General features: G+C 43.0%; 1 protein-coding gene across 1 annotated transcript in view; it reads left to right on the top strand.

The window, feature by feature from the left end:
- Positions 1-12,240, top strand: part of GRIK1 (glutamate ionotropic receptor kainate type subunit 1) — a 228,129-nt gene that overhangs the window by 102,714 nt on the left and 113,175 nt on the right. Inside the window, exons 2-3 of the mRNA XM_065423354.1 lie at positions 2,988-3,155; positions 6,086-6,343. Of these exons, the coding sequence (XP_065279426.1) occupies positions 2,988-3,155; positions 6,086-6,343 (426 nt within the window). The remainder of the gene's footprint in view (positions 1-2,987; positions 3,156-6,085; positions 6,344-12,240) is intronic.

Here is a 12,240-nt window from a genome sequence, read left to right as displayed (position 1 = left end):
ATGCAGCCATGAGACACAGCCATGATCCTATCAGATTTTACAATTTGAAGAAGGGATGAGTCAGTATTTGGGTGGGACATCTCCCAAAAACCACCTACCTACCTGCTGCAAGAAGTATTGTGGGTGATTATTCAATAGGTAGTGTTCTCCCCTTTGAGAAACTGCTGAACCAATTCTCCAGCATGGTGCTAGTGGGCACTGTGTTACAGAAGGTATTGTTTTTCTTGAGCACTTATAAAACTTTTTGTCAGAACAGGGACATTAGTTCTAGTTCCTTCACCAAATTCCAACTTCAGAAGCTGCATTATAATAATAATATATGGAGATACACCTATCTCATAGAACTGGAAGGGACCTGAAAGGTCATTGAGTCCAATCCCCTGCCTTCACTAGCAGGACCAAGTACCGATTTTCCCCCAAATCCCTAAGTGACCCCCTCAAGGACTGAACTCACAACCCTGGGTTTAGTAGGCCAATGCTCAAACCACTGAGCTATCCCTCCCCATGCAATTTCTACCTACTTACATTTCTCCACACAGTTTCAATTGGATAGCGGCATTCTTTATCCTTCATTGTTGTGCGACGTTTCTGTGTGCTGTTAAACTGCTGGAATTTTTCACCCCAGAAGCAGTTTCATTTCACTAGTGCGTAAAATGATCCCTGCGTACAGTTTAATGGGCCAGTTTTGCTCCCATTAAGGCCCCATTCCTCCAAGTGGCTCCATGTGGGTGGACCCACCATGGTGTTAATACAATGTTAATATGAGAGTTTAAAATTTTCAAGTAATGAAGTGTTAAAGTTAAGGCTCCAATAGCAACATTAACTCATATTGCATACATGCAGCATCTTCCCTTCCTGCCTTTCTTGCTAAATGGTTACCAGTAACTTAATATAATTCTGTTTATATTAAATATGTCACAAAATGTACAGCATACATAAGGTGCCCAAATTAATGTTGCTGTAAGATTCTTGGTCTGGATCCAGCACTGTGATGCAGCTGCTTTGTGGTGTAGTGCTGATGCAAAGTGACCCGCAAGCTGCTATTGCTGATCACGGGAGGATCAACCCAGCAGCACAGGCAATCCTCCAGTAGTATAGAATCCACCTCAGCTATACCAATATAGAGGGCATGGCCAAGGCATTCCTGCTGATCCTTGGCTGCTATTCAAGACCCTTGAAGTGAAGCATAACTAAGCTATACAAGCTCCTTAAATAGCACAGTTTAGAGCAGCTTTCACCTGTTCTGATTTACACAAATGTCTTCGTGCACAGCTAGCCTAGAATCAAGGGCACAAATCCAACCTTTGCAGTCCTTGCACCTGAGCTGTGCTGGGTGCTTTTTGGTGGCAGCCTAAGATTTGGGCCCTTGATTTTTGTATTTCCTGACTTTTGTTAATTTTAAGTATGCAGACTTCTCTAAGCTAGGTTGTGGTTTAATATGGTCATGGCCATAATTCCTTCACAAAACCACAGTGTTTGCATTCTAAGTCTCCGCGTTCAGCCCTTTGGGGATTTCTGTGTGGAAGTGCAGCAATAAGCTTTCAAAACAGGAAAAATGTTTATTTGTCCTCTACTGTGCTCAACAAGGCCTGAAGGGAGTTTGCCCAGATTTAAACCAAAAAACCCCCCAAAAAACCTTCCAGGCAGAGCTTGGAAACTTTCAGCCCAAGACGGGTTTTTATTGGAAAGTTTAAGCATCTGAAAACTAGGAATTAAAGAAATTATTTTGCAACTTAACGCTAGCAGGGTCCAACCAAGCAACCGATACAAGACACCCCAGATTTTACTTAGCTCTATATGGGTGGAGTGGGGACAGTTGTGTTAGGAGCCTTCCCCAAACTTCCTGTGCCCAGGTTGACCTTTACTACAGTCCTTGTGCTCCCCTGATTAACAGAATGCCATGAGGTTAGCACAGCAGCCAGCTCAAGCCTCTCCAAAGGAGGTGGAATCATAACCCCACCCTCCTTTCCACCGGTCAGCAGTTACAGAAGCAAGTGAATACATTACCCATGAGAAGGGTGGTTCAGTGCTCAGGTTCCCCCTGCTCTCTCAGGAGCAACAGGTGGCATAATGCTTACACAAGGCACAATGCCCCCCCGAGGTCCCACTGAGGTAGTGCATCTCTGCATAGTCCCCTCAATGCCCGGCTGTGCCTGAAATGACTAAAGTTCTAAGGGCAATGTTTTCAAAAGTACTTAAAATCACTTTTGAAAATTGGACATAAGAGCTGCCATTCTTGGTCAGACCATGATCCATCTTGCCCAGTATCCTGGTTCTGACAATGGCCCATAACAAAGCTTCTTGGGGAGCATACAGAACAGAACAATTATGAAGTGATCCACCCACCTTCCACTCCGGCTTCTGGCAGTCAGAGGTTTAGGGTCACTCCAAGTATGGGATTGTGTCCCTGATCATCTTGGCTAATATCCATTGATGGACCTATCCTCCATGAACTTATCCAGTTCTTTTTTGAAACCACTTATACTTTTGGCCATCACCACATCCCAGACATTGAGTTCCACAGGTTAGTTGTGCACTGTGTGAAAAAGTACTGCCTCTTGTTAACATTAAAACTGCCGCCTATTAATTTCATTGAGTAACCACTGTGTTTTATATTGTGTGAAAGGGAAAAGAACACTTCTCTATTTCCACACTGTTCATGATTTAGACTCTAAGTCACTTACATGCTTTTGAAAATTTTATCCTAAAGTATGTTACTTCGAAAATATCTACATAGAACATGTGCAGCATCTTTCACAGATGTCTCTATAGGTAGTGTGTAGAATATTGATTTATTCTACGGTAATGTCATGGATAAAATGAATGACCCCACATGCATTAGTCTTAAAATCCTAGTTTATTCATAGCAGAAAATATTCAGCATTTTTACTCAGGCTATTATTGCTCATAATTTGCTTTTATCTTTTAAGTATAGTGATGAATGAAGAGGTGAATAATGCTTCTCCTTTATCTCCTTGCTTCTACAGGAGGAATATTTGAAACTGTGGAAAATGAACCTGTTAATGTTGAAGAATTAGCTTTCAAGTTTGCAGTCACCAACATTAACAGAAACAGAACACTGATGCCTAATACCACATTAACCTATGACATCCAGAGAATTAACCTCTTTGATAGTTTTGAAGCTTCAAGACGAGGTAATTATCTTAATATTTTAATCTTCTGTAATTTGTATGTTCTGTACAGTCTTATGCTTTTACGGTAGCTCAGATATTTATAGACAAAGTATAGCAGAAAAATTCAGTCTACAGCATTATTGGGAGATAGTAGTTAAAGCTGGAAGACACTTATAATTCTTATCTAGTCTTTGATACGCTACCTATATTCTAGCTAAACTCTAACACCACCAAATGGAAGATGGCAGGGCCAACCCAATTCTCTTTAAAAAATGGATTCACCATAGAATTCTGAAGAAAATGAAAGCAGTCTAGAAGAGAACAGTGAGATGTCATGTCTCATAATTAAGACACATTGATATACATAATTCATGCCAAATTAATTCCAAGGTACTAAGCACAGGGTGAATGAAGAGGTTATCCTGAAATGTTAACACTTTGCGTAACATCAGATGGGTTGCTCTATTCTAACAATTAATAAAAATTGGGCTTGAAAAAGTAAGAAATATATATTCTCATCCATTTATTTTCCCTGAATGGAAGACAAGTGTCTGACACCTCATCTAACATACATGCAGACTAAAAGGCAAAAACTCATTTGGGACTGTCACTTTTTCCTTGGACACAGCCTAATCATTCATTTCTAGAAGACACCCTCAAAGTACGCTAAGAGTCCATAGACAGTAGTTGAGTTCCCTGAATTAAGACACTGTCACAAAATTTGATGGAAACAAGACTAGAAAAAAGAGCCATAAATCACCAAGGATTGAGGATGTGCTTTGCAGTTCATTCATTAAAACAATGTGGGTTACTGTAAAAGCAAATGCATAAAATAAGTTTGCTAGAAGGCAAGCTCAGGATTACTGCAATAGATATGCAGACCCACATTATGAGGCTTGTTAGGAACAATGACTTGCTGACACCTTTTCAGATGTCCAAATTATTAGTATATTTGCCTCATAGCACTCAATGTAATTTATTACTCAACTGAAAAACAACAACAACAACAAAAAAACAGTGAGCCGCTTCAGACAAAACATAAAATTCCCTTGTAATTTTTTCTTTGTAGTTTTTCTTGTTAATTTGCCTTTCAAATATCATTTCTGGACTCATGCATACGACATAGGTCCTGGTAGGTTTCGACAGACAAAGAATTTCAGATTCCATATAAAGATCCTACATTGTAGCTACTGAGAACTACATCTAATCAGAAGATTAGAAATACTGTTAAACTCATATTCCAAACCACATAAAATAAAAATGTTAACTTTTTGTCCTCATAAAACATCGACAGCATCTTTATCATTTAGACATCAATAACCACAATCCTTTAAGAAGGCTTGCAAATTAAACCTTAGAAAGCCATGTTTCATGCTGTGTGTGTACATAGTGCTGCTCATTTGTAAGCTGAGAAAAGAAAAAGTGCTTGATTTTCTGTCACATTGGACTAGTATCACAGATCAAAATATTAGTAGAGAAGAGCTCAGTTCATTGTAAGTGTTTGGAAATTTTAAGCCAGGGGTCGGCAACGTTCGGCACGCGGCTCTCCAGGGTAAGCACCCTGGCGGGCCGGGCCAGTTTATTTACCTGCTGACGCGGCAGGTTCGGCCGATCGCGGCCCCCACTCGCCACGGTTCGCCGTCCCGGGCCAATGGGGGCGGCGAGAAGTGGCGCGGGCGAGCGATGTGCTGGCCGCGGCTTCTCGCTGCCCCCATTGGCCCGGGACGGCGAACCGCGGCGAGTGGGGGCCGCGATCGGCCGAACCTGCCGCGTCAGCAGGTAAATAAACTGGCCCGGCCCACCAGGGTGCTTACCCTGGCGAGCCGCGTGCCAAACGTTGCCGACCCCTGTTTTAAGCATTTCAAGTAATTGCAGTTTATTTTATGTTTGTTCAACATTTCCACCAAAGAATCAGATCACTGCAGGCCACACAGAATGGTTTCACCCCAATCCATAAAGATAGAAATATTTGCAGCTAGATTTCTATCACATACACAAGAGCTGTGAATTTTGTTGCATTTTAGAGTGATTAGGCTGAGGAAACTAGGAGAGGAACAGAGAGGTGTAGAGCAACATGGGGGTGGGTTTTTCTAGTTTATCGTTAGAAATAGTATATGTTACGGTGATTGGAGTAAAGGTATCCTGCTTTGATATGTTTTATTTCCAGAACAATCTTATTTTTTTTCTTATGATATCACTGGCCTGGGCCTGCTCTTGTTAATTTCAATTGGAATTTTGCTCTTGACCCCAGTGGGAGCACGAGTGGATCGAATATGCATTACATCATTTTGCATTTAAATTACTTCATTGCTAGAAGACAACATTTGCTTGACATTTTAAAAAATGAATATACCGATGTGCAGTGAATCTCCATTTCCCTTTTTATTGGTAGCAACGTCCCTGACCCTTAATAGTAAACAGCAAGAAATATACACCACTAATCACAATGCCCTTGCCTCTTTATAACTCTTTGGCTTGAAATTAACAAACTAACTCATTTTGATAGCAGTTTGCCGATCATCTAGGGAACCTTTATAGTGTCTGTTGCAACTAAATGAATCTCTCCATTGTCACTCTGCCATGAAACTTAATTCATATGACATTCATTTGACATATAGGTTGTCAGCATAGCTCTAGGTTTCTCCAGGATAACACTACACTGAGTGAGGGATTTCAGCTCAGTTTGATGAAAGGTAATGAAGTAAAAGTCATCTTATTTTTATTTGCAGCGAGTTGATTCTGTGCTATACTGCTCATCAGTTGTGAAATGTAAAGTATCTATAACGCAGGTGCCTTGGGGGACTGGAGAGCAGCGTGGTCACCCATTCTCAAAAGCATGCCTTTCAATACATGGAATGTACCACAAAACCAACCAAACAAAAAATGCAGCACATTATCTGACTTTGTAGATCCTTTACAGCTGTTTTCTCCCCTTCCTCTCTCTTTCTCAGCATGTGACCAGCTTGCGTTTGGTGTAGCTGCACTGTTTGGACCCTCCCACAGTTCCTCGGTCAGTGCGGTGCAGTCTATTTGCAATGCTCTTGAAGTTCCACATATACAGACCCGATGGAAGCACCCTACAGTGGATAACAAAGATACATTTTATATCAACCTCTACCCAGACTATGCAGCCATCAGTAGGGCAATTTTGGATTTGGTACTATATTACAACTGGAAAATAGTGACAGTAGTATATGAAGACAGTACAGGTATGTAACTGTTGGAGCATGATTATATATAAAAATATTTTGTTTAATAAAAACTGAAGGTAGTAGGATGTGGCACATGTGGGAGAATTCTCCTAGGATGTAGTGTAGAAACCGATCACTTGACACACTTTTACAGGTTTTCACTTGGTCAGAATTCAGAGCTGCACATTCAAGTGCTACCACCCTCATGGTACCAGCTGGTGCTTTGCGTACAGAAAGAATATGGTTTGACCACAGCTATAAAATGACATTGTGCTTTTCATCACTGAGAACAATAATACAGAATCAAATAGCTAATCTCCATAGGCTGTGCTGAGTAATAGTTTGTCTGAATATGCTCTAGGAATTAATTTGGAGAAGTTCTATGGCCTGCATTACACAGGAGGTCAGACTAGATGATCACAATGATTCCTTCTGGCCTTGGAATCTATGAATGACAGGTTGAGAATCGCACTGATGCCTAGCTCACCTGGAAATAACTGTATGTAGAAGACTACAGTTGAGTAACTCAAACTGAAGCCCTTTTAATATGGCTGATCTCTGTGTCTCCCGAAAATATGCCCTGAAATCACCAGCCTGGTTAACAAGTGAGTATATGAAAGCCAGGCTGTGAGTTCTCCAGTTGCTGCTGATGCTGCTCCCCTGGGAATGAAATACAGATGAACATATTCCTTTTGTGGTGAAGCCCCCTTCCCCACGTGCACAATGGGGTTAATGGATGACACTTTCATTGCTGTACACTGGGACAGGGCCGCCGGGGGGGGGCAAGTGGGGCAATTTGCCCCAGGCCCCGGGCCCCGCAAGGGCCCCCATGAGTATGTCGGAGGCTCCCCCCCGCCTCCGGCTTCCCCCATCCCCCGGCGCCTCAGCGCGCCGCATCCAGGAGCGGCCCTGGCGCGCTGCAGCGCCGTAGCTCCAGCGCTGTCTGGGGCCGCTCCTGGACGCGGCGCGCTGAGGCTCTGGGAGAGGGGGTAAGCAGCATGGTAAGCCGCTCTGAGCCGGGCACCACCCCCGACCCCATCCCCCACAGCCCTGACCCCCAGCTCCGAGCCCAGCCCCTCTGAGCCGGACACCCCCTGACCCCATCCTTCTCACAGCCCTGAGCCCCAGCTCCGAGCCCAGCCCCTCTGAGCCGGGCACCCCCCCAACCCCATCCCCCTCACAGCCCTGACCCCCAGCTCCGAGCCCAGCCCCTCCGACCTGAACACCCCCCCGACCCCATCCCCACCACAGCCCAGACCCCCAGCTCCAAGCCCAGCCCCTCTGAACTGGACACCCCCCGACCCCATCCCCCTCACAGCCCTGACCCCCAGCTCCGAGCCCAGCCCCTCTGAGCCGAGCACCCCCCCGACCCCATCCCCCCCACAGCCTAGACCCCCAGCTCTGAGCCCAGCCCCTCTGAGCCAGGTACCCCCCCCGACCCCATCCTCCTCACAGCCCTGACCCCCAGCTCCGAGCCCAGCCCCTCTGAGCCGGACACCCCCCTGACCCCATCCCCCCCACATCCCTGAGCCCAGCCCCTGTGAGCCGGGCACCCCTCAACCCAGAGCCCAGCTCCCCACCCAGCCCTGGGCAACAGCAGCACCACCCCCAGGCAGCGACAGCCCATTGGCACCAACCATCACCATCACCCAGCAACAGCCCATTACGTAATTGCAAATGTATACATACCATTAAAGCATTTAATGTTTTTAAATAATGTATTTAGTGTATTTTCAAATTATTACAAATTAATTTTTGAATGTATTTCACTGGTTATTTTTTACATTTCCAAATACATGTTACTATAGTATTGCAACTTTTTTTTAATGGAAGGGGCCCCCCGAAATTGCTTTGCCCCAGGCCCCCTGAATCTTCTGGGCGGCCCTGCACTGGGATACCATATAAGAGCAGTATCACTAGCATGTATCCTTTTGTTCAGTGAAGCAAGAGATTTGGGGAAACTTTTGCCTTCCTGGGAACATGGTGAAATGTTTCCAAAGGTGGTGGAAGACTAGGAATTTTCCCTGGATACTATTTAGGAATTTTTGAATATTTGAAAGAGACTGGATTTGCAGTTGACACTGATTATCAACCCATTCAGACCACTGTGGCATATGTTAGCCACCAGGTTGGCAAAATCTAAAACCAATTGGGAGGGCCCTGGAAAAATGGGCACCCCTGTGTACCCACCCACTCCACCCTGACCCCATTTCCCCAGCAGGAGCATCAGGGGTGGGGGTGGAGGGGACTGCAGGCGGAAAGGGTAGGGAGGGGCCCCCACTTGCACTGGCCCAGGGCCCCACAAACCCCTAATCTGCCTCTGAGCAGGCATAGTCTCAACTACAGTGCAGACACAGGCTTCAAGTTCAGGGTCTGCAACCTACCTGTTGCAGGAAAAGTGTATATGCAACATTCCATTTACAGCTTATAGAAATTTGCAAACTGTCAGATCGCAAAACATAGGAACTCCAAGCAAAAAGGGATACAGACACATTTTTTTCATAGGGCACCCCAGAGACTCAGATGAAATGACATTTAAGGGCAACACCCATAAATCACAAAGGCGATTCTTTACCATGCTTCCAAAAACAATGCAGAGGCCAGGGGAACTGAGCTGACTAAATCACACTTGCATTTTAGACAAATGCAGCACACACTCATATACACTCTTCTCAATGTAAGCAAAAAAACAAACAAACCAAAAAATATCAAGGCTGAAGTTGCATCGCCTCAGCTTCCAACAGCCAGTTGAAAGTAATCCCATTTTAAAGTCTTTATTCAGTCAAAAACCTCTAAGTTACATTAGTTAAGAGCTTTGGCTAAGAAAATGCTTCAGGGCTGAGTCCACTACCAGCACCCAGGAACCCTGGATACATCCCTGTCTCTCTGGAATTCATGTGAACTGCTTCTTATAACACAGCAGGAGGAGGGTGGAGACTTTAGCAACACAGTCCCTGCCACCCCAGGGTCAAGGTATTAAGCTTACAACTTTAGGGTGGGATTTTAAAAAAGTGCTCCATGTTAGTCTAACTCCAACATCAATGGCACAGTTATGCTAAGGCTTCGTCTTCACTGCCAGAAATTATTGCTTTTATAGCAGGATAGCTAACCAGCGTTGGCTATCACTCTAAAATCCGAGTGGAGACAGGGCACTGTATTTTTATTCTGAGGTAAACTACCATAGGTGAGATCAGCCATAGGTTGGTGTATAGCATTGACTTCACCTAGTTTACCTCTCAGTAAAACCACACTGCCTTGTTTCCACTAGGATTGTTACAGTGGAATAGTTAATGTACATTAGTTATCCCACAGTTTTAAAATATCCCATCTCTTTTGCAGTGAAGACATAGCCTAACACTAAGCAATTTTGAAACTCTCATCAGTCATCCGTCATAATCCTCCCCTCCCAAATGTGGTATTGCACTGCTGACTATATGAGACTTAATTTTTTTCTTTTCCTATTGTCTCTTGAGTTCCCATAGAAAGATAGTGGGGCTTTCACACCTCTATACAGGCATTCAAGTGGTGTCTAAATAGATCCTTTGATACTTGATTATCTACCCTCATTCTGTACAATCCAAGTATCTTACTATCGACCACAAAGCCTTTAAATGGGATGCTCAAAACTGATAACTTCTATTATAAAATGTATGTCATGAACACAGAATCCTTGCTAACCACATCTGGAGTTTTAAGAACCATACTTTTATCTTGATTTCTGTACTATCAGTGGCAATACAAAGGACAAAATTCTTATTTCAGATCACATTGCAGATCTCAACATGAGTATTCTTACAGAATGTATCCAGTGGGCGAGAGTACACAAAGAGGGGAAAACAGACTGGGTTCACTGTAGTGGTCATTTTCATTCCCAGTAAGGTTATTGTAGCTCAGCAGCATTTTGTTGGATTCATAGGACAAGATGTCAAAATATATTTATGGATATATAAATGTAAATTTATGTTTCAATCTAGCAATGTATTATCCAATTAGCATTAAAAACATTTAAGTGTTGCTTACTTATGTTCCAGAGATGATTAATGTTAAAGAGATTTCATCTGCAGAGATATTTACAATGTAAATGAATAATCAATCATGACATTAAATGGGAGTCGGCAGAGCAAACAAGTCAAGTATGATCAATAAAAGACGCCACATTTGGATTCTGAGCGGGAATAATACTGCTTGGCTCGTTTTTTTTTTAAAATTACTACACTATAAAAAGAAAAACTTACTAAAGCTGCAGGAAAACAGCAAACCTCATTTTTTCTTAGAAATTAAGTGTACATTAAGAGCACTTTTAGTCTTACTTATATTACAGTTGCACCTAGTATTGTGCTAGATACTGTTCAAACACACAGTAAGTCCCTGCTCTGAAGAGCTTATATTCTTTCAAATGGACAAGACAGACAAACGGTTGGAGAGGGAACAAAGACACACAGTGATTAAGTAATTTGCCCAGCAACACAATGCGGCTTAATAGTGTCAGGAGGTAGCCGTGTTAATCTGTATCCACAAAAACAACAAGGAGTCCAGTGGCACCTTGAAGCCTAACAGATTTATTTGGGCATAAGCTTTCGTGGGTAAAAAAACTCACTTCTTCAGATGCATGGAGTGAAAATTACAGAAGCAGGCACCATCAGAGGACCCAACCACATCAGCCACACCATCAAGGGCTCAGTCACCTGCATGTCTACTAATGTTATATATGCCATCATGTGCCAGCAATGCCCCTCTGCCATGTACATTGGCCAAACCGGACAGTCCCTACGTAAAAGAATAAATGGACACAAATCGGACATCAGGAATGGTAACATACAAAAGCCAGTAGGTGAACACTTCAATCTCCCTGGACATTCTATAACAGATTTAAAAGTAACTATTCTTGAACAAAAAAACTTCAGAAACAGACTTCACAGAGAAACAGCAGAATTAAAATTCATTTGCAAATTTAACACCATTAATTTGGGCTTGAATAGGGACTGGGAGTGGCTGGCTCATTACAAAAGCAGCTTTTCCTCTCCTGGAATTGACACCTCCTCATCTATTATTGGGAGTGGAGTACATCCACCCTGATCGAATTGGCCCTGTCAACACTGGTTCTCCACTTGTGAACTCCCTTCTCTTCATGTGTCATTATATAATTCCTGCATCTGTAATTTTCACTCCATGCATCTGAAGAAGTGAGGTTTTTATCCACGAAAGCTTATGCCCAAATAAATCTGTTAGTCTTTAAGGTGCCACCGGACTCCTTGTTGTTAATGCGGCTTAATGGCTGACCTGGAAATAGAATCCAGGTCTCCTGACTCCCAATCCATTGCTCTACTACACGGTCTCTCCAGTTACTTATTTGTCAGAACTCTTCAAATATTCTTCCATGGAGCTATGCTATTTTACACCAGCTGAGGAACTGGCTCCTAGTCTGAAGCACCAATCATGACGTGTTTTAGATAAAACTGGACCTTAACGATATTAGTTCAGTAAATAGATCAAAGTAGATAATTTCTGTTTGCATTTGTTTGTTTAGGCCCAGGTTACCAAGTAATCCAGATTGCTCTGTATGACTGCCCCACCTTCATCATTATTTATCATTCTGCCAGTCTTAGTGTCATTCACAAATTACATCAGCAGCGATTTTATATTTACTTCCGGATTGGACCTAGTACCGATCCCTGCAGAACCCCACTAGAAACACCACCATTTGTTGATGATTTCTCAACCACAACTACTTTTTGAAATGTCAGTTAGCCAGTTCTTTATCCATTCAGCAAATGCTCTATTCATATTGTACTGTGCTAATTTCTTAATCAGTCATGCGATACTAAGTCAAACACTTCACAAAAGTCTAAGTATATTATATCTACAGTTATCTTTATCAACCAATCTCGTAATTGCCTCAAAGAATGAAATCTGGT

This window comes from Emys orbicularis, chromosome 1 (assembly GCF_028017835.1).
Source record: "Emys orbicularis isolate rEmyOrb1 chromosome 1, rEmyOrb1.hap1, whole genome shotgun sequence".
Lineage (NCBI taxonomy): Eukaryota > Metazoa > Chordata > Testudines > Emydidae > Emys > Emys orbicularis.
The sequence above is the reverse complement of the archived record's forward strand: the minus strand, read 5'-3'. Positions and strand labels throughout refer to the sequence as shown.